The 24,081-nt window shown below is 36.3% G+C and overlaps 1 protein-coding gene across 7 annotated transcripts in view; it reads right to left on the reverse strand.

Moving 5' to 3' along the window:
• The window catches only part of ATAD1 (ATPase family AAA domain containing 1), a 70,768-nt gene that overhangs the window by 26,767 nt on the left and 19,920 nt on the right, over positions 1 to 24,081 (reverse strand). For 3 of the 7 annotated variants that reach the window (XR_003519801.2, XM_027592970.2, XM_027592978.1), the window contains exons 2-5: positions 23,089 to 23,260; positions 10,935 to 11,033; positions 8,886 to 9,006; positions 3,618 to 3,818 (exon numbers count right to left, since the gene is read on the reverse strand). Coding sequence is in view for 6 of the 7 variants with exons in the window: in XM_027592970.2 (XP_027448771.1) it covers positions 3,618 to 3,818; positions 8,886 to 9,006; positions 10,935 to 11,033; positions 23,089 to 23,250 (583 nt within the window). In the remaining variant the exon portion in view is untranslated. Of the gene's footprint in view, positions 1 to 3,617; positions 3,819 to 8,885; positions 9,007 to 10,934; positions 11,034 to 19,857; positions 20,042 to 21,638; positions 21,688 to 23,088; positions 23,261 to 24,081 lie in introns of those variants that run through there. The other 4 variants (XM_027592985.1, XM_027592993.1, XM_027593016.2 and 1 more) reach the window with 4 other exon arrangements.

A 24,081-nucleotide genomic window follows, 5' to 3' on the forward strand; every position in this document is an offset into this window, starting at 1 on the left:
AAAAGACATGAAGAAACCTTAAAAGCATATTGCTAAGTGGAAGTAGCTATCTGAAAAGGCTCCATATTGTATGATTCCAAGTATGATATTCTGTAAAAGGTAAAGAGTGAAAAGATCAGTGGCTGCTGGGAGTTTGGGAGTTTAGGACGAGCAGGTGGAGCACAGGGGATTTTCAGGGTGCCTGACACTGTGGTAGACAGAGGACAGTATGCACATGTCAAAGCTTATAGAACTGTAAACACAAAGAATGACCCTTAATATAAACTATGGACTTCAGTTACTAACAATGTATCAATACTGGCTCATAAATTCTAACTAATGTATTAAACTAATGCAAAGTAGTGATAATAGGGGAAACTGTGTGTGCAGGGGGAGGGAAGATGGAAATTCTCTGTACTTTCTTCTGCTCGATTTTTCTATAAACTTAAAACTGTTCTAGGGGCAGATGGATGGCTCAGTTGGCTGAGCCACCAACTGACTCTTGGTTTCGGCTCAGGTCGTGATCTTAGGGTGGTGAGACTGAGCTCCGTGTGGGGCTCCGTGTTCAGTAGGGAGTCGGCCTGAGATTCTCTCTCCCCCTCTGCGCTCTCTCTCAAATCAATCAATCTAAAAAAGAAAAACTGTTCTACAAAACAAAGTCCAGTAATTTTTTAAAAAAGCTTAATGAGTACCTGAGATTCTAAGAAAAAAAGGGGAAAAAAACTCACAGAGCTCGGGAAAAGAGGAAGCAGGAAACAAATGGTGAGAATGTGAGGTGACTATGCCGCTGTGTGTGTGCGTTTGTGGACACAGCAGAAATGTGTGTATAACACTGGAAGGTTCTGCGTCAATGTTAATATTCACGCTGGAACCACGACGCTCAAAAGGATGCACACTCACAGAAAAAAATTCTGCTTACTACTACAGGGAGTTAAAGAAGTTTGTCTGTCTCAGTCTGGGCTCTGGGAATAAACAAGTCTCCCCTGAAAAGTAAAAAACCAAGACCACAGTGGGGGGGAGTCTCTCTCAGGCGTGAAGTCTGGATTTGGACTGTCATTCATTCAGTCTAGAAACATCCAAGTTGAGAAATTATCATAAAAATTGGTCGTGAGTGATTAGACCCCACAGGCTCTCTGTGCAAGATATGAAAACTACTCGATTGTTCTCAGGCAAGGCAGAATTGTAATATAAAAACATGCTGTACGCTATCTAATGTCAGAAATGACCCAAGGAAACAAATTTGTATGAAAAGAGTTAGCAATACAAAGGAGTAGAATTTCAGAGCACAGAAAAAACAATCCAAAAAAAACTATATAAAAATAGTATGTTTAAAACTGAGACATAAAAGGGATTGAAATTCAAACAGAAGAGCAAACTATGGTGAAAAAAGATAAATCTGAAAAAGAATCAAACAGAACTTCTCAAGTTCAAATATAATTAAAAGGATACACACCCAATGGTCGTAACATAAACACAGCCAAGAAAAGAATTGCTTTTTATACCTTACTTAAAGATTAACTGGTTTTTAGTTGTACCATTATTTTATGCATCAACAAAGTTTTAAATGTTGCCAGTTATAATGCTAAAAGAAGAAAAAACTGCCAATTAAATTATAACATGCTATCCCAATTTCAGAAAGGTTAAAATGTAAATAACAAAATGGTATATTTTAGAACTGATGAAATATGATAGAGAACTCGATGATAAAACTGTGAAAATGACTCAAAATTAAGTAGAGAGGCAAAGTGGGTGTATGCACATTCATATATGTGTATTTTTTACAAAATGTAAGTCTTGCAAAACCATGATCAAATAGGAGAACAAGATAAAAATCTAATAGCACTAGAGAGAAAAGACAAATTACTTATAAAGAAATACTTGACTATAAGCAGAATTCTCAAAAGCAACAATGACTGGAAGACAATGGACTTGTAGCCTCAAAATACTGAAGAAAAATAATTCTGTATCATTTAAGAGTGAAGGTAGAATTAACACATTCTCATCCAAAGACAGAATTTACTGTATTCACGATCTTTGCTGAAAGAACTTCAACAGATTTTGGTTAAGAAGGAAATTAAATCCAGAAAAGGCAGATGTTCAAGAAGCAACAGTGAGCAAACAAACTGGCAAACGTGGGTCTCTAAACAAGTACCACCAGTGGAGAAATAACAACCAGTATGGAGGATACAAAATAAGAGAAAAAGTTAACATGTAAGAGATGAGTGGAATGATTAGTGTTTAAGAGTTGTCAGGTCCCTATATTATTTGGGAGGACGATAGAAATGGTTAGCCTAGACTTTTAAGGCAAGTAGGTATGCTAAATGTTTCACTAAAAGAAAAACAACATGGAACTTCAAAAACTTTGGCAGGGAAAAGGAGATAAAGTAAAAAAAAGTCCACTAGATTGGTAAATAAAAAAGCACACAGTGATATAAGAGAAATATATCCAAATATATCAGCTAGCAAAATAAAGGCAGTCTGACCACACCTCCTAGATTAAAATCTTTAAAAATCTAGCTATCTGCGCTTTTGCGCAAAATTCACACCCAAACTCCAAAACTGTTGTAATAAATTTTTGAGAGAGACACACAAGGCAAACAAGTAACCAAAAGACTATACACCTGTACCTATTTTTCTCTCTAGAGTTCTATACAGCCTAACATATTGCATGTCATAGTATAATGAATTCAAAGCTGTGGTTTTAATTGCCATAGCTTTACTACGACTCACCATACCAGGAACAGAACAAAAGTACTGATGATCCATAAAATACAGAAAAAGTGCACTAATATAAAAGTCATGACATACAGGGAAAGATGATCTATTTTATAAGTTGGCTGTCCATATGGAAAAGAATGAAATTAGATTCCTACTTCACACTATCTATTTTAAAAAGAGGACTATTTATGGTGATAGTGAAGGGATTTGTAAGCCAGACACAAAAAGCATAAATCATAAGGAAAAAAGACAGATAAATACAACTGAATTTAAGTCCCTGTAAAAGAAACTATCATAAAGTGAAAACACAAGTCAGTCTAGAAAATATTTGCAATCATAATAAACATCAACAAAGAATTACCTAGAAAATGCAAATAACCCCAAAGAAAAACTAGCAATTTAAAAGCAAGGAAACACAAATGACTAGTCAACATGTCCAAAGATGCCCAAATTTGCTAGCAAAGCAGGGAAACACAACTCAACAATGAGATAATTCATTTTCTTTAAAGTGACAAAAAAATCAATGATAATGTCTGAAAAAATAAATTTTAGGGAAACTATATAATGGTGAGAGTGGAAACAGGCATGAGTGAGGTTGAAGACAGACCCATCACACAACCTCATGGCTCAACTTCCAGGCATCTACCCTGGACAAACAGACATGCGTAAGGAAACAGGTATGTGTTGTAACTGCGTGCTGCCTGTTAACAGGGAGAAGACAAAAAATGACTATCAAGTAAGGTCATGAACAGATTATGGTTCATTTTCTAATATGGAAATTTATACAGAGCATATATGGACGTTGGTTACCTATTTTGCTTTCTTAATTTGATCTAATAAATGTTAAAAACTAAATCCGGTCATCTAAATACCACCCTTAAGAATGGCGCTTTAAAATGCTCCATAGAAAGATCGCATACCTATTTCATCTATAAAAATGATGGACGGCTGTAGCTTTATGGCAAGGGAGAAGACAGCAGCCGCCAGTTTCTGAGATTCTCCATACCACTTATCGGTCAGCGTCGAAGGCTGAAGGTTAATAAATCGACAGCCTGCTTCTTTGGCGGTAGCCTTGGCAATCAATGTTTTACCACAGCCTGGAGGCCCATAGAGAAGCACACCTGGAAATAAACATGTTATTTTATCGTTTCCTTTAAGAGAACGGGGTATTTGCTTTAGCTTATGTGATAAGCAACATAATATTAATGCTGCCTGCACCAAAATTTTCCCCAACATTCACTTGTTATTGATAATCTTTTTTTGTGAATAGTAGAAAAGGAAGACGCCACTTTCTCGAAGTTCAGTGTCAGTGATGACACCTATGTGGGGTTATAATCATAGCACGCTTGTGTCTCCTCCCTTCATGGAAAGAAGACAATCACACTCCCGCCCCTTGACCAAGAGCTGACAAAATGGTCTAACACCGCCCACCTTCACGAGCTAACAAAGCACAACAGCGCATCACCAGTAGCCCAGAGAAAACCGAGAACTTCTTCAGAACTGATTGCAGCCAACACTATTTCACTGTTACTCAGCAAACTTAAGTTTTGGCCAACAGGGCATGAGCCTTTTCCCACCCAGATAAGGATCTCCTCTTAAAAGGAGCAAAAGCAGCCAATCACTCCTGTTTTAATTTCCAAGGAATAAAACTGTATTATTAACCTAAAGTCTCCACTGACAGCAGTTTACTGCTTAATACAAATTAAGGTCATGCTTTTAATATGAGACGCCCAAACTGGTCGAGGTCCTAAGCATTTTGGGAATCAGAAACACTTTCGTAAGTTAATATAATACTAAAATCCTGACCATACACAGGTCTGACAGAAATTGTGATCTACAGACTTAAATATCTGCTTAATTCAGAGCTTCTCTACTTTTCTCATGTAATTGCACTTAAAAAGACAAGTCTTTACAGATGGCATGCTGGGGTAAAATGAAAAGGCTTTGGAGATTTCCAAAATATTATATAATAAAAATTAAAATACAAAATATAAGAAAAGTAAATATTTTGTACTGAAATCCCACCCTGCCCCAATTTTTTTTTTTTTTAATGAGAAACTTGAGCTTGATTCCATAAAACTAACAAATTTTTTCACATCAAGCTCTTCAAAATAATGTTCAAACTTTTCTTCTGGCACAATAGATTTTTCTGGTAGTCTTAATAATTAAGATTCAACTAAGCCAAGTTTAATCATCTTAAACTAAACTTTTCTGAAGCTATTTTAAAATTTAAATCAGTAAGTTTTGCCAGAACATGTTAATATTTCCATGCAGCCCTTTGCAAGTTTTAATTAAGTTCATTTACGTGTAAAAAATTTAGTTAAGTCAGTTATAATTTGAACTCTCTACTGACACTTTTCTTTTGGATGGCAACATGTGACTACAGAGTAGTCATCTAATGTCATTTAATTCAAATCAAACTGCAAACATGGGATGACTGCAGAAGCTTGGAATTATTATTACATTTGTTATTTTGATCATATAATTTAATATGGAATGCAGATCTACGAGCAAACTTTTATATACATATTACTTGAATCTTAGGGGGTTTTTTGAACAATCTATTGATGCAAAAGTCCTCATATCTTGTTGATTTTGCAGCTACACCGTCACTTTATAACCTCGGCAAGTATCTGTAGAATGTCCTCTTTGTTTCATAGTATCCATTTATCAGTTGGAATATTTTATTCCTAATAGTTCAGTTTTGGCATTTCTGCAGGATTAAGTTTTTCCTATTACTGCTCTTCAAGGATTACAATTAGGGTTATTAATTAAGCAGTTTTTTTTTTTTTCTAACTAATGTCTGAAGATTTAACATGCAAGTAAAGCTTTGGGATTCTATAATCTGCTGGAGGACAGAGATGTGACAGATGAGGGAGCAGGTGGGGGCAGTCACTGGTCACTTCCTGACCTGGGTGGTAGTTATGTGTTAGCTTTATAATTATCCATTCAACCACTTTATCCCCATTTCTGTATGTATGTTGCTTCACCAAGATTCATGTTGTTTCATCCGGCATGTTATTAAAGAGCCTAGCGGTTTTTAAAAGTGGCACCTCTTCTATATCCTTTGTTCATGTTTATGAAGAGTGATACATGAGTGGTCCTGCAAATGAATATGAGGCATTTGGCTTCAATTATTAGCTTTGCAACCTTTTAAATAGTTTTTCTGAGCTCAGTCTGATACTTTTACAACCAATTTCAACAAAACAAAAAACTGTGCCTATTACTTCGTGCTTTGTAGAGGATAAAAAACTCAAACCCCCCTTTTTTTATGTTTTAAATGAGAACTTTTCTTTATTTATATGTTATGTCACCATACAGTATTTCATCCATTTTGGTAAGGCTTTACTTCATAAATACTGCACACAAATAAAAGATTTAGGATGAGGGAGAAAAGGAGAATTGGGACAAAAGATCCAAATCTGAAATAATCCGAGTGACAAATACCTTATCTTTTTTCTTTTTTGAGCTAGTTTACTGATTTTCAAGCTTTAATAAAAAATTTGTCCAAAAGGTGGAAAAATAAGTATCTGTAAAAACTAAATCTATTTAAATACAAAGTCAAAGAGGTGGGGGGGGGAGGGAAGGAGGCTTTTGCAGCCCCAGAAAAATGACTTTTCAAGATATATTTTTCCTAAGTTACTTACAATTTCATGATGCATTGAACATGGTGAAATTCACAAACATAAAACTTTTGTGCCAAAATAATGATTACAAAAGTTACAGTTTATAAAAAGAACTATAAAGCATTCAGATGGAATTTTAATTGTAAATTTTGGAATAACAAAGGGTTACTGTTTTCATACAACCATTAATATTTTATGGCATGTTCTTGTAACCCTTATTGGCCTGAGAGCTGCAACTTTATACCTTCATGTAATTGTATGATTTCATGTGCTTGTATATTATAAGTCATTCTCAAATTATCCTTGTGTAGTCTCTGAGGCAGTGATGACTTTTGGCTTAGATAGCAATGAACTGTCTAGGGATAACATAAAATTGGCAATAAAGCAATGACTCTAGCCTAGGTAACCTATTTCCAGTTCAAAAATGGAACAAGCTACGGTATGCAACTGATTTTATGCTCTGCTTCTGTACACTAATATCCAATTTATGTTCAGGGTCAAAAAGTAAGTCAATGGTTTTTCAAACTTTTGTTCCTGATAAGAAACTATCCAAAAATGCAGGGCCAAAAAGCCTCAAACAGTGTAACTTGAGATTACATAATCAAGAGATACTTGTATAACTTACAAAAATTTGAAATACTCATAGAAACCACCTCTAGTTTTGGATAATGCTTTCAAATAAGCAGCAGATTTACACATAACTTTGAAGTATCCCATCATAATTTGGTATCTACTGTGCTAATTAGGGCCAAGTCCAGCTGGTGAAGTCACCCAATTACCTGGCCTAAGAGCTCGCTGATAAGGAAAGGAGCTTTCTCTAACAGCATGTGAAACACAACTCACTTTTCTAAATTCGCTAACTTTGTGAAACTGAGACATGAAAAATTATAAAAGTTTTTTCTTGTTCAGACTACCAATGACCTGGAAGAGGGTAGTAAAGAACGTAACTGAATAACTCAACTTTTACTTTACTCTTCTAATCTGGGCTCAGATAAATCATTTGAATTTTCTTTGGGGGGAAAATTTTTTAAAAACATAATAAACTAAATGCTTTCTGTTAGGGGGGAAAAAAGGCAGCTTGTTGTTTTAGAAAATAAAAAGAAATACCTAATCAACAGTTTTGTTATTTTAGTTAATGAAAAGAACATGTCATTTTTGGTGATAACTGTCATCATCCTCTATTTCCCAGAAGCAAAAAGCATCTATTTCATGAAAATGTACAGTTACTGGCTGCAATTACTTCTGAAACATAATTTAATGCACTTTTTGATAGACACTGAAAAATTAGTAAGATTATAAGCAACTATAACTTATACATAGTGCTATTTTCGTATTTCTACAGATCCTATTTTTAAAAAAAATGTATGTGTCTAATAATTTGATTTCAGCCTTGACTAGCAACAGAAAAGCAAACCTGTCTAGTGTTGGGCATACAAAGAAGTGTAGCTGTAAATCAAGCTCTGCTGTAGCGTGTGTATCTGAAAGCTGCGGTAACACACCTCTATTCATCTCACTGCCAATTATCCTCTAGGCTCCATCTGAATCACCCTGAGCAAAACTTAAACATGATTATTATTTAAACATGATTAATATCTGAATGGACAAGAATAGAAGTATTACATTTAAGGATGGAGTTATAAACATTTCTTTTTTTTTAAATAAGCATTTCTAATTCTTGAGTTCCAGGGCTTTCAAAGTGATTACTAAATAGGAATAAAGAAGTTTCCCTTAAAAATAAGTAGCATTTGGGGTGCCTGGGTGGCTCAGATGGTTAAGCCTCTGCCTTCGGCTCAGGTCATGATCCCAGGGTCCTGGGCTCGAGTCCCACACTGGGCTCCCTGCTCAGTGGGAGCCTGCTTCTCCCTCTGCCTCTCTCTCTCTCTAAATGAAATAAAATAAAATAAATAAATAGCATTTAATTTCTAGTTCATCGGTACTTCAGTATTTCCTCTAAAACACCACTGCAATCCAAAAATAATTAAGATGACTAAGAGGAAAAAAAATCACTAAATTGTGAAACAACAAAAAGAAGTCTTACTCTGAAAACAAAAGAACCCATATCATGACTTTGGATTTTTTAACCTCAATTTCCCCAATTTTTATTTACTTGGAAGTAGTAAAAATGTGTCTGAAATAAAGGGATTGTTTTGACATGTAATTATAGGGAAAAATTTTTACTGAAATTTGGGAAGCTGAAGAATGAGCAATTTTTTTTTTTAAAGATTTTATTTATTTGAGAGAGAGAATGAGAGATAGAGAGCACGAGAGGGAAGAGGGTCAGAGGGAGAAGCAGACTCCCTGCCGAGCAGGGAGCCCGATGTGGGACTCGATCCCAGGACTCCAGGATCATGACCTGAGCCGAAGGCAGTCGCTTAACCAACTGAGCCACCCAGGTGCCCAAGAATGAGCAATTATTTTAAAACTACTATTTATAAAACAGCACACTCGATCTCAGTTTTCTCTTAAAAAATCCACCCTCAAAAATACCAGTTCTATAACGGCAGGAAGTTTCAATGTTTCCTACGTTTTTAATACTTTAGCGAATAGAAACTTGTACCATACCCTTTGGAGGCTGCAGAAGCCTGGAATTTTCAAACAAATGCTTCTTTTTGATGGGTAATATGACCGTGTCTTTCAGATCCGTAATGACATCATCTAAACCTGCAATATCACTCCAAGTAACCTGGTGAAAGGTAAGGTCGACATGGATTTTACAATTTATGTATGTATACTCAATGAAGTAAAAAAAATCCCCCCCAAATGGCACACTTTAATCTGATAATTATCCGTAAATAAAAGATTAACATATAATGTGAGCAAAGACTTTTCATAGCAATAATGAAATTGCTAAATTACAAAAAGGAACTTAATAGTCAACTATCTACTATTTAAAAAAAAAAAAAAAAAAAGCACCAGGCCCAGCACTCAGAACTCCACAGGGGTCTAATAAACTGAATTCACTCCATTTATGAGGCGATACTCTGCCAAGAAGATTGAGAACCAGTTCAAACAGCTAAGTCAGCACTGGCTGATGGGGAGAGCCCCTAGTTCATACCAGGCACTCATACCAGGAATGCCCCTAATTCATACAGGATACTGTCAAATATAACAGAAATAGATTTTAGAAATAAAGTCACACAAAACTGGACTTTTGAATTTTATTAATCTTAAGTGTGCCAAAACTTTTATAAGTAGCAAAAAGGAGATATGTACTTTCAAAATAAACACAGCTTGTGTATTTTCAAGCCTTCTGACTCAACTTAAAAAATCTGGGGGGTGAGGGATGGAGGGGAGAATAAACTAACTGAAAAAGACCTAAGTAAAAAACATCAACCTAGCTCTAACCTGACAGAGTAAAGGGGCTGGAGATGGGGTGAGTCAGAAGCAATTATTTACAAGTGATTTACTTTCCCTACAACTTAAAAAAAAAAAGGGGGTGAAAAGCCATAGCCAAATCTGAAAAAAAATCACCACCTACTTCCACTGTACCTGTAACAAAAAACAGAGTCTATTGATACAGCCTTACTCAAAAGTGAACGCTGGTAAGGTCAAGAAAGTCTCACTCTAAATTTATAAATCAAATTCAAATGGAGGATTACTTCTGGGGACATGTATCTCTGCGCATATGTATACTAAAAGACATTATAGACTTTTATTTTCCAGATTTAGAGATAGGAATATCATATTTATTCTATTTATTTGTTATCTGTTGTACAAAATTCATTTACGCTTGTTGTTATAAAATACACGGGACTTTAGAGTTTATAAATCACACTAATCTGATGTTCAAATAATCCTTTTGAAGTAGGTAGAGTAGGTATCACAGGGTCCCTGGATTATACAGGAGGGAACTGACAGTCAAAGAGGAAATAATCTGCCAAGGCCATGAATGGAAAAACTGGAATTCAGAAGCTTGTGTTGTCTACCATACCTTATTATGAAAATCTATACTTAAACTCTGAATCAAATATCCATATAACTTAAAGCAGGACTTTTTATATGCCATAAAGGTGAATTAAAGTAGAAGTTTATCTAAACAAGTGTATGCCAAGAAACGTTAATACAGCAGGCTCCAGACTGTTGTCCTCAGAAAGGCCTGCCTGTGGGGCTGGCCCTTGGCTGGAGTATGGGAGCTTAGATTTCAGGAGAATTCCCACCACTCCCCAGTAAGAACACCTCACTGTGCCTCAACTGTTTGTGTAAACAAAATGGTTTATGGTGGGGACATCCGTTTTCCCTCTGAAAGGCTAGAATTTGGGGAGATGTTAGGAAGTGGTCTACGCGACTAGCTCCAATTAAAACCGTGGGCGCTAAGGAGCCTCCCTGGTGGACAGCATTTTACATGTGTTCTCACAACTTGTGGCTGAAGGAGTGTGACTTCACTGGGGAACACTCCGGAAGCCTGTGCCTGATTTCCTCCAGACTTCATCCCAGGCCCCTCTTTTCTTGCTGATTTTGCCCTGTATCCCTTTGCTGTACTAAATCGTATCTGTGAGCACAAAGCTATGCGGACTCCTGTGATTCCTCTTAGAAAATCATCAAACCTGGTCGTCTTCAGGAACCCTGACACAAAGTGCTACACCAAAAAAATCTTAGATTAAAGATACGTACATGCATGTTAAGAGGGTCTACTAGATGAGCAGCAATACTCATTTCATATTCTGAAAGCTTCACATTTTTCACACCAATCTGTTTCATTAATTTTTCTGCCTAGAACGAAAAAACAAGCAACTTCCTTTAATTTGATATTTAGGTACTGGCACTCCAAAAGAGATGATATCTGTGAAGTCTAAACAGTGATGAATAGACATACAAGAATTTTCCAGGAAAATTCTAGGCCCCTTGATCTCATCTTTCCCCAGTGTAAGCCCTCGGGTAGATCTGAGTGTCCAACTCCACAGAAATCACAGCAATTTAAACCAGCTCCTAGGAAATGGAAAATATAAGGTACATGACTGAAGAGATACATATAGGGCCTTCTATTGCTCCATTGAGACTCCAGGGTCCAACTCGATCTCTTTCCTAGTAGGATTATCATGACAGGTGGAGATGAAACCTCAAAATGGAAGACAGAGGAGTTAAGCCTATCAAAAAACGGACAAATGGAGTTTCTTCCCTTAAAACAAGTTTCTGAAAACAGGTGCCTTACTTCCTTCAAATTACCCAGTTATTGACATCAGATGCCCAGAGCTATCAAATCTCAAATTGTTCTGAGATGTTGTCCTTTTTAGTTAAAGCCAATTCCTGGGACTAGGCAACCAGAGATAGTAAAAATAACTCTAAATTAGAAATATACTTACATATATTTTTAGACCTGGGCAAAACTAGCTTTAAACCTATGAGCTTTACCAAAGCAACAAAGCTTTCGATTAAAATTTTAAAAAATGGTTATAAACATTTGCTGAGTGTGCCAACTATCATGCTAAAATACTGAAAATGGATTAACTCACTGAATCCCCTGAGGGAGCTTATGAGGTAGGTACAATTTTTCCCCACTGAAAAAAAGGAAATTAAAAGTTTAGCTCAGATGAAATAATTTGCCTTAGGTTAAAGTTAGCAAATGGAAAAGACAACATACACATGCAGGCAACCCAACTCCAGAGCCCATCCACGAACCCACATGACTCTACTGTCCCCAATTATAAGAGGGAGTTTGTGACCACTAAGGAGTCTTCAAAAACCTACAGAAAACACATTCAAATTTCAATTAAGTGAGCATTTTTAGAAATAAAGACCAAAATTTTTGTTGTTACGTTTTCTTAAAATACTTAAAAAAAAATCATATTGTATCCTTTATTTTACATAAAGTAGGCTCTACGCCCAACGTGGGGCTTGAACTCACGACCCTGAGATCAAGAGGTGCATACTCCACCAACTGAGCCAGCTAGGCACCCCCTAAAATACTTTGATTCTATAAGATCTTGTTCTTGTCAGGGGGTACTGCTGCTTTAAATGAAATCCATATCACACAGCATTACAGTTAGAGATTGGCTGGAGGATTAGGATAAATGTGGATAAATTAGGATAAATCATATCCTTATAATGTAGCATTTTTAAAAAAGTGCTATGAACCACACTGTTTTCCCCCTTAGCTATCTCCTGTAAAATTACTGAAGCAATGGATAAAATAGCCTTTCCAAGGTTCTTTAATCTCTTTCTTGTAAATATCTTCTCTTTTGTTGACTTTAAATCTTTATGTGTCAGCTATTAAAGGTATCCTATTTTAGTATCTGTAATAACATCAATTTACTCTTCTTTTTCATTATGCTTCTATAAATGTGAAGCCATCCCAAATGTGTTCTTTTTAGGTTATGCTGTAAAACACTGTTTTTTTTTTTAAGGTCCTTAAATTTTTTTTAAATTTTATTTTATTATGTTATGTTAATCACCATACATTACATCATTAGTTTTTGATGAAACATTGGTCTCCAACCAGGGGTGATTTTTGCCCCCCAGAGGACATTTGGCAAGGTCTGGGAATAGTTTTGGCTGTCACAACCTGGGGGGATGGGGTGCTACTGCTATCTAGTCGAAGAGACAACGATGCTGCTGAATATTCTTAAAGGCACAGCATAGCTTGCCCTTCCCCAATTATCTGGCCCCAAATGTCAATAGTGCCAAGTTGAGAAACGCTGATTTTTCCCCCATTAGCTACCTGCTCTTAAAATTTTACTCCAGGGGGCGCCTGGGTGGCTCAGTCGTTAAGCATCTGCCTTCAGCTCAGGTCATGATCCCAGGGCTCTGGGATCAAGCCCCATGTCAGGCTCCCTGCTCAGCAGGAAGCCTGCTTCTCCCTCTCCCACTCCCCCTGCTTGTGTTCCCTCTCTTGCTGTGTCTCTGTCAAATAAATAAGTAAAATCTTTAAAAAAAAAAAAAAAATTTTTACTCCAGGCCACAACTGCCTCTTGCTTTAAATAGTAACAACCTTTTATGTCTGGGATTTCCTAAATAACAAGTATAGAGCTAGAAAATGCGGTGGTAAAATCTACCTAAAATCTTTTTCCCATGAAAGCAGTCCCATTTAACAATGTCTTCAAGTTGCATTAGCAACACTGACAGAAAAAAGAAATTAGTATTTACTGGGCAAAACTCATTTTCATTTTTTTTACAATCAGCCCTTAAAATCATCCTGAGAAGTAGCTTTTATTATGCTCATTTCTCAGATGAGGAACCAAGGATCAAAGAAATCAAAAGAACTGCCAAGATTACAAGCTAGGAATTGGCATTTCCAGAGTTCAAACCCTGATCTAATTCCAGAGCTCGTGTTTTGCTGAAACACTAATATTCCTCATTTGGGAGAGCAGAACATGGTTAATAAACAAATAAACAACAAGAAAGTACCCCAAAACACATCATACCAACACCAAACTGTGTTCCAGAAGTTATTCAACTGTTTTTAGCTTTGACACCTTTAACTGAACCCGTTTCTAAAATGTTTTACCAAGAAAAACAAAATTATGATTGTACTCTAAAAACAGCTTATGTTCACACATTGCTTTATCATTTACAGCTCAGTGACAATTACATTTTCTAGTTACCAACTTTTATTTGGTTTTTATTTTTTTTTAAAGATTCTATTTATCTATTTGACAGAGACACAGCGAGAGAGGGAACACAAGCAGGGGGAGTGGGGAGAGGGAGAAGCAGGCTTCCCGCTGAGCAGGGAGCCCAATACAGGACTCGATCCTGGGACTCCAGGATCATGACCTGAGCCAAAGGCAGACGCTTAAAGACTGAGCCACCCAGGCGCCCTAGATATAATCTCTTATAAACTTATATTAAAATTCTTGAAACACCCTTTTCTAGAGGACACAAGTCATCTCCCCTTTTAGGGTTAGTGCACATGTATCTCTTCTGGTTTTACTGGATGTATTCTGGAAGTTACAGGATCAGATGGCCTTCTACTATCTTGCTCTTCCACTGCCCCTGGGCGTACAGCACAGTGCTGCACAGAGTTTTCTCTCCTCCAGTTTCCCCCTCTGGCTGCTCTTCTCTCCCCATCACTTCTACCTATTCCTTGGCCAATCAGGCAACGCTAACCGTGTATTCCCTACTGACTTCCTATCTCAATTTACTTCAGGTTTTCAGTCCTCTAAGATTCAGTGCCAGTAAACCTTAGTTGCGAAAGCCACTTGATCGATAATGTAGGTCACAATGGCTTCCTGGTGTCGGCAAACGTTAGCTAGTCCCAGTGTAACCGGCATTCTGTGATGGCTGCTCTCAAAAATCCCTGGCAGCTGACAGTTCGTGGTTTTTTCTTTTGAAAGGTTTCAGTGTATCATCTCTTCATAAAATATTTCGGCTAATACTTCTCTCAAAATAACTAAATTTTGAAGACTAAGGTATCATGACAGGACTAAAAATAAGAAGACATTCACTAAGGTCACAGTATATGACTTTCATACGTAGAAGAATTCTCAGTAGTGAATCTTTTGTGGCCTTTGACAATTAAACTACAATCTCAAAAATATTATACAGTCTAATTAATATGCTAACCCAAATACTGTATTTATAAATGCTCAGTACAGGTCAAGCATTACGTTACTCATACTGTACTTGAAAGCTCTTAAACAGAGAGAGCTTACCTAGAGATTCCATTTCTCTACATCCCAATTAACCACCCTTTCAGAAGACATACGTATAAGAACTCTTCTACTACATCTAAATAGGATCCAAGCAGCAGCGGATGCCCAGAAAATCCCTGTCCCTGTTTAACACCCTGCAGAAACCATCTCCCACATTTCACCAAGCTGGGAAGTTTTCCTGGCTTCAGGCTAGAAATTATTTACAAATATTCTAATTCAAACATTATGACTACTTCTAGGTTACTGTTCCTAATTTGAATGCACCAACATCATCGATTACCTTTCTTTCAGCTGACAGCTACACTGCCTTTAAATTCACATGAGGCCCACTGATTATCAGTAGCCTCAAAACTTTGTCTCAGCTTCTATATTCAGCGCTCTGCCTTTGTGACCATAGAAGTCATAGCTTCCTCCTGACCCATATTCACATGTGGTTTTTACCCTCAGTGTATACTCTCAATTCTTTTAATTCCCTTCTGCACTCCCACTTAATTATCCCCCACTTGGCAATATTTGACTTCCTAAATGGCCTGGACCACAGCTCATCATTTTAACAATGTCTTCTGTTGAACCTCAGAACCCCTTAGACTTGTACCCGTCAGTCTTATCCTCACCACCTCCGCACCACCATTGTTTATCTGCTACCGAGATGCTGAGAAATACTTGGAGAAGTTAATAAAAACAAAACACTGAATTCCCAATAAAGTCATGCTTCCTTCAACTATGCTCTAATGTTCATAATCCACAATGATTTGGCTCATTAAATCCTGATCACATACTTACCTCAGCAGGTCCTAAACTTCCATTCTCATTCCCATTTAGTTATAACATCTCCCCACTTCACTGAGAGTAAATTAACTTAATCTTAAAATGTTCTTAACTACTGATCCTAACCCCTCTGGGACCTACCTCCATCATCTTTGGCAACACCTCTCTACCTCCTCCTTTTCCACTAGTCTCTTCCCTTTTCTTCTTTACCTTTCCCCAGCAAACTCTGGAATAACCCCATTCTTTTACTTCAAATTATACTTGCTGTCCCCAGTGAACGGAAATGCTGATTTCACTAAATTTACAGATCGCTTTCTTTGATTAAATTCTTTATGTCCTCCTTTTCTCCTGGATCATTTTTATAACATATTTACAAATAATTCTCTTTTGCAACCTTCTCTTCCTTTGGTTTTGACGACTTGACACGAATGATTTTCCAGATAGTGGGAGAGAAACGTGAGGAGGGGCTTTTAAAAGTTATATTCAACACCCACCAATTTCCCCAATTCTTATTTCAGAATGTAGGCCTTCCAGTTGAAATTTACTACCACAATGAACGACTACTAGTCTGCAGTGTTTTGTATACTTCAGGTATGTTCAGGTGGGAAAAAGTAGTACAAATACCTTACATTATCCTGGTTTTTTCCTTTTTCTTCTGGCCTTTTTTTTTTTTTTTTTGGTGCTTTTATTAATAATTGGGTAGATTAAAAAAAGGTATCTTTAAAATACACAGATGAGGTAAAAAGAGCCATAGAACATGTTCTCAGTAAATTATTTGTTATATGAATAAATTCAAGTTGTTAATCCACAGAAGGTATTATTGTAAATGGTAAAGATCAAAAGTAAAGATCAAAATTTATTCCCTCTCCTATAGAACCAATTGTCCAAATATCATGTATTGAAAAGTCCATCCTTTCTCCAATAATCTACAAATAAGAGCCAATTCTGTCATACATCAAGTTTCCAAAGTATGCCTAGGTCTGTTTCTGGAGTCTATCCTGCTAAATTTGCCAATCCAGCCCTATGCCAATAGCATACTGTTTTAGTAACTATGGCTTTATAAGTTTTGATATATATTAAGGCAAATACTCCCTCCCCCAATACATGCCTTGTTTTTCAAGAGTCTTGCCTACATATAAACTTTTATTCTTCCATAAAAATTTTAGGAGAAAAATACAACAAAAAAGCCTGTCAGTATTTTTTATTGGCATGGAATTTAAGCAGTTTTCAGTAGTTTTACAGTTTTCATTAAAAATGTGTTGTACAACTTGTGTTTGTCAGTTACTGTATATTTTTGATACTACTGTAAATAGTATCTTTTTAAAGTTGCATTTTCAAAGTGTGATGGGTACACAGAAATAGCTGATTTTTGTACACTGATTTTATATCCAGCAGCCCTTAAACCCTTATTAACCCTGAGAGATTAGCTACAGACTTTGTTTGCTTTCTATGTAGATTACCATATTGTATGTATAATGACTGTTTAATTTCTTTTCAATCCTTCTACCTCTTCTTTCTTGATTTATGCATCATTAACAGTAAAATGTTGAACAGAAGTGATGACGACAGGCTTCCTTGACTTGCTCCTAATCATAAAGGAAATGCTTTCAATTTTTTACCATGAAGTATGTTTCCTATAGTAAATTCATTTTATCACGCTATCTTCTATTCCTACTTCACTAAGCTTTTCTAAAAAGAATAAATATTTAATTTTAACAAAGGCTTTTTCTGCATTTGTTGAGATAATCATAGTTTTATCATTTAATCTGTTATTATAGAACATTATAAATACATTTTTTCCTCAATTGAAGCCAGCCTTAAACTCTTGGAATAAATCCAACTGGTCATAATGTTATCTTTTTTTATACACTGAATTCAACTTGCTAGTATTTTAAGAGTTTTCTATTCATTTAATTGAGATAAATTATAGCCCATTACAAGTTTTAGGATTATTATTATGCTACCCTCATAAAAAGGTTCCCTCTTCTAGAATTTGTATAAAATTGTTACTATTAATTTGTTCCTTACATGTTGCTAGAATTTGCCAGTAAAATTCTATGGGCCTGGAGTATTCTTTACCAAAATATATGTCCAATATTAACTTATTTCATAGGTATGGAACTAACTATTCATGTCCAATTCTTAAGTCAGTTATGGCAATTTATATTTTTCTAAGAGTCTATCTGTATCATTTAAGGTTTTTAAATTTATTGGCAGTTATTAATTTTCCTTATTTTTAATGTCTGCAGCATCGTCATTACGTCTCCTCTATCATTCCCAGTAATATTTATTGGTGGCTTCATTTTTTTCTTAGTTTTACAAAACTGTCAAATATTTTTGTATGTTCAAATAACCAACTTTTTGGTTTCACTGATTTTCTTTACTGTCTTTTCATTTTCTGTATTTTTATTCACTCTCTGTTGTATATTCTATTTCCTATTAATTGGTCTTCCTATTATTTCCCTTCTTTCATTATCCATGGGTTTATGTTAAAAATCTTTTCTTGAGCTTCAGTTTGATTTTTTATTTATCTTCTTTTCTAACAAACACTTAAGACTATAAATTTCTCTCTAAACATTAATACATTAAGTTTAATTCAATCATATTTTCTTTTTTTTTTAAGTTTACTTAGAGAGAGAACACACGCGTCTGCGTGCACATGAGCAGGGGGAGGGGCAGATGGAGAGGGAGAAGCAGAACCGTTGAGCAGGGAGCCCCAGGTGGGCTCTAGACAAATGAAGATGAATACAGAGCCAAGAGGAACGGCATATTCATGTTCTTGTTAATACTGTACCTTTCTTTCATGCTCTTTATTTTTAAAGATTTTATTTATTTATTTGAGAGAGCATGAGAGCAAGATTGAGAGAACAAGTGGGGGGAGAGGCAGAGGGAGAAGCAGACTCCCTGCTGAGCAGGGAGCCCAGCGCGGGACTCGATCCCGGGACCCTGAGATCATGACCTGAGCCGAAGGCAGACGCTTAACCAACTGAGCCACCCAGGCGCCCTCATCATAAATATTTTCTAATTTCTACTATGTTTTCTTTTACTAGCAGTTCTTTAAAGATGTTTCTTACTTTCCAAACTTATTGGATATTTAATGATTTTCCTGTTCTGCACTGGAGCCAGGGAATGTAACAAACATGCTACCAGTGCTATGAAACTTGACATCTGCTTTACAACTTAGCATTTAGTTAAATTTCAAAAATCTTACACAGGTGCTTTTTAAATACGTACTGTGCATTTTTTGAAGCACAATATACTATATGTGGCCACTAGATAATGCTGTTACTTTCGTAAATCTGTGATATCTTTACCCATTAAAAAAAAAAGTTTCATCTGACTACATCAAAATAATAAGCTTCTGCACAGCAAAAAAAAAAAAGGAAGCAATCAACAAAACTAAAAGACAATCTACTAGAGAAGATATATGCAAATGACATATCCAATAAAAGATCAGTATCCAAATTATATAAAGAAATTATACAACTCAACACAACCCCCCCCCCCCCAAAATAATCCAATCCAAACAGACACTTAACTACAGAGAAAAAACAGATGGATACCAGAGTGGAGGCGGGTGGGTGTGGGGTGAAATGGGTGAAACGGGAATGGGATTAAGAGTACACTTATCATGATGAGCACTGAGTAATGTATAGAATTGTTGTATCACTGTATTTTACACCTGAAGCTAATATAACACTGTGTGTTAACTATACTGGAATAAAAAAAATGTTTTTTTAATATTTCATCTACCACTTACTGAAAGCAATGTTAAAAACCTCCCACCATGATGACGGATATGTTATTTCTCCCTACAGTTTTATCAATTTTTTGCTTTATGTATTTTGAAGCTATATTAATAGATGTACACAAATAAAGAAATATTATATTTCTTGGTGAATTGAATCTTTAATCACTCTGTAATGAAACCTTATTTTCTCTAATAGTATTTTTGCCTTAAAGTTTGTGTTCAACCAGCTTTCTCTTTATGGTAGAGGCATTTTCCATCTTTTAATTTTCAACCTGTGTCTACAGTTTATATGTGTCACTTCAACTACTTATATGGCTTAAATTTCTCTTTTTAAACCATTCTTACATCTTTACCTTTAGGTAATTACCAAAGAGGGTATACTCTTTTGGAGTCAAAGATTAATGGGAATAGTGTCTATGAGACATCCTACCTTGGAAGGTCCTGTGCTTTGTGTCCTGAGCTCCTCTGGGCCATAAAAACAGAAGTTCAAATTCAGCAGGTTCAGCAAATTCCCCCCAATATGAAAGCTGGCCATCAAGCTCATGTTATCTTTTTCAGTCTTTGCCTCCAGTTTTTTATCTGAATTTCTTACTTTCTTGCTAGCTCATGAATACCTTTAAGAAGATTAAAAAAAATATTTTATCTAGATCATTTAGTTGCTTTTAGCAGGAAGGTCAGTCCGGGTATCTAGTTACCCTAATCAACCTGTTCATTCTCCACTGGCTTCACTTCCCCTTCCCATTCCCCAAATGAAGGCTTATTCTTCAGCCAACTATTTATGGTGTTTGATAGCACCTCCTTTAGAGATCTCGTCACTCCCAATACAGTCATCAGCATTTATCATATTCACGATTACAAGAAAAGCTCTCAACAGATATTTGAATGTATAAATCCTAATGGTGGTAGGAGGAAGGTGGGGAAAACCCCACAAATGATACATATTTACACAAGAATAACCCCGGGGCCTGCGGCATCCCAGTTGAGACTCACTTCTCTAATAAGCCCAACTACTTCTGAGCGTCTGATGAGGAACCTCTAAGGACTGACCTTTTCTCTGAGATTTAGACCTACCATTAACGGCTGGATGAACATATTCCTCTGGATGCCTACTACCAACACAAACTCAATATGCCCAAATCAAATATCATCTTCCCATAAACTTGCCCATCTATCAGTTTCTAAACCTTGATGAAAGATACTATGAGTCTTTGAGGACTCCAAACAGATCTTGGATTCATTTGTAGGATGTCCTTTTTCTTTTCCCGTATCATCACCAAGTCCTTCCAGCATTCATTCTTATTAGTCGATTTCACCCATTCCATTCCCTTTGTCACCCCCTTATTCTAGGTCTTTGCCAGGCCTACTGCAGTCTGGTTAAGTCTATGCAACAGATCTTGCTTCTAGTCTCCCTAACCCCAGTTCCTGCTATACACTACTGTGAAGTTAATTATCCTTCAAACATACCTTTGCACATCACCCACATACTCAAAAATCTTTAATAGGCAGTTTGACAGTTTAGTAGTTCATCACTGCCTACACAGAAGACTTCAGTTGGCCAACAGGGTATTTCTGTAGCTGGCCAGGGAGGTAAGGAAGGAGAAGAGGAAGGCTATCGGAGAAGCTACAGCGCTGACCAAGCAAACAGCATGCCTCTTTCGTGGCTGATGATGACTTCTACAATGCTGTGTTTTTTTTGTTTTGTTTTGTTTTGTTTATCAGCCTCTTTTCAAAAAGAACGGAGTAAGGAAAAGTCTTTTCTCCGACTTTACACTTTAATCCCTTACCTCTCCCTCCAAGTTCTACTAGTTAGTTGCATAAACCCTCTACTCCAATCTGACTAGTCTATTTACTATTCCTGCAACAGGTTTTGCTGTTCCTACAATCGTCAAGATTCTGTTCATGATCTTTCTACTTCAAATTGTCCTTGCCTATTCTAGTGGCCAAACTCTTTCATGAAGCCATCCTCAACTACCTCAATCATTAGTGACTGCTCCTTTCTCTAAATGCCATAGTTTTTGTCTACTCATTAGGCAATTAGAATATGCTACTATTATCATTTATATTATCATGGACAAGTCTTTTTACCCTACCACGGGCACTATGAGGACAGAGGTAGAGTCTAATACATCGTGTAAATGATATTTACAATACTATGCACACATTCTCAATAAAGGCTTAAGGGTAACAATCCATTCATGTATTATTTAATACCTGTGTTTGGCTTTCTACGTCTTCCATACGGGTGTTCCAGCTCTCAGAAGCCACGGAAATAAACAACAAAATTCTGTTTTAATAGTTACATCTCTGCTTGTAAAACTTTTTTTTTTTTTTAAGATTTTATTTATTTGACAGAGAGAGACACAGCGAGAGAAGGAATACAAGCAGGGGGAGTGGGAGAGGGAGAAGCAGGCTTCCCGCGGAGCAGGGAGCCTGATGTGGGGCCCGATCCCAGGACCCTGGGATCATGACCTGAGCCGAAGGCAGACGCTTAACGACTGAGCCACCCAGGCGCCCCTTAAAACTTTTGAAAATGGTATGACTTACCAATACTTTGGCCTCAGACTCAAACTGACTTGCATTGTGTAGGTGGCAGGAAAAGCTGCACTTCAGCTGACACATGGATATACTTAACACACACACACACACACACACACACACACACACACACACACTGCACTGGTCAGACTTCTTAGAGAGTTATAAACTGAGTGATATTATGATAAAATCTAGACCCTGAGTCAACTATTGGATAATCAAATTCAGGGAACAAACTCACAACTGTTCAAATTGCTTTTCGGATACAAATAGTAAGCAGTAGTCACAAAACGGTGATTTTCACTGATTTAAGAGCTATGCATAGTACCGTAAAGCACTCACTTATTTACACCCTGGTCTGCCACACTAGCGTATAGCATTTTGAAAGAACAAGATTTATTTATCTTTTATCCTTGGCACCAAGAATTTGCTAGGAGCTCAGTAAATGTTTACTAAATGCATCACAGTCACAACACCCAGAAGGAATCTAAAAATCAATGAATATAAACATCTTGCCCTCAAACAGCAAGAAAAACTTGAAAGGCTCCTGTAAGGCTTTTACTTTTTTGAGCAAGAGTAGAAACTAAAACAGATATATCATCCTCGTAAGAAAATGACCACAAGAGGAAGTTACTAAAAATAAATAAATAAATAAACCTACTACTTATATTAAAAAATAATATTTAGCAATTTCTTAATTGGAAACTAGTGAGTTTCCAAGTGTAAGACTGACAGCTGATCAGTATTACCCACATTTCAAATGTCTACAAAGCAAAATGCATACCATTACTCAAGATAAGTTGTTTTTGTTTAGTCTGTTGAAATCTTTTACCTAGATTCCTTCATTCATTAGCTGACAAAAATATTCTAATGAAGACGTTCACAACAAAATACTGGAATATCTTTATTTTTCACCCCTTTTATCCTGATAAGTTATACAGTTAGAAAAGATTTGAAAAACAAATACTTTTTTAGGAATAATGAAATTAAATAGGACATTCAAACACATTTTCACATGGGTCTTAGAGAACTTCTAATTAATTTATAATTCTACTATATCCTTAGTTTAATGGAAAAATACTAGCTAGCTACAAGAAAAAATGATCCTCAAACATTTCAGTCATACCTGTTTCTGAGCTTCTACTTTTTGCTTTCTGGTTGGATCAATTGCATCTACCATCCATTTGATTGTAAAGTATGTTACTGCACCAAATATCGTCAAACGGAAAATTAAACCAACAACTTCATTCCGACTCAAGGGACGAGAAAAAGCTTCAGCATGTACCATCTTGATTAACCTTAAAAGACAAACAGAAATGTCACTAAGTAATAACTAGATTCATTACAATTGGGAGACTGATAAGTAGCTTAAAGTTAGCAAGAAACCTAACTTCTAGTCAAATTCAACATTACCTGCCTTAAAGTGTCTTATTTTAAGGAAAAATGAACATACTAAAAACTGGGAGGTTTATTAAACTTTTTAAATGAATTTTCCTTAAAGCTCATATAATTTAAGCAGACAATAATTCTGCAATAATACAGTCAACATCTTATGGTATTTACTCTTTTTAAACAGCTTTTAAATAACTATTTCAGAAAATCTAGAGATAGAATGACCAAAACACCAATCCAACTGAAGAAAGGCAGCCCGACAATGAAATAATTTACTAATGTGATGGTAAGAATTTCTTCTAAGTACAATGTACAACAGGCAATTTTTGAGTGAAACTGAAACTGAACAGACTCGCTTTTTCCTTAGGCTTACTTTTCAGGTTTTCAAGGCCTGTTTAAATTTAAACATGCCATTTTCTCTATTAATTAATGTGACATTAAATATTTTGAGCCATCCTGTTTCCAACCACCCAGCTAAATATGAAGCACTAGAATCTTCAAACCTTTTTGAACCACAACACGGTAGTCGCCTAAGACGGAGAGGAAAGAAGGAGGCAGCGTGCCCACTTTTACCTACATCTCTGAGCAGCCAGCTCAGTCACATACAGGCTTGCAGAAGGCATGCACACCCCTGTCAATAAGGCAGTAACTACCCAGAACAATAAGGTTGTTAGGGACGATGGGACTGTCACATTTTGGAAGACAGGATCTTAGATTCTAGTAATGC

This window comes from Zalophus californianus, chromosome 15 (assembly GCF_009762305.2).
Source record: "Zalophus californianus isolate mZalCal1 chromosome 15, mZalCal1.pri.v2, whole genome shotgun sequence".
NCBI classification, from domain to species: domain Eukaryota; kingdom Metazoa; phylum Chordata; class Mammalia; order Carnivora; family Otariidae; genus Zalophus; species Zalophus californianus.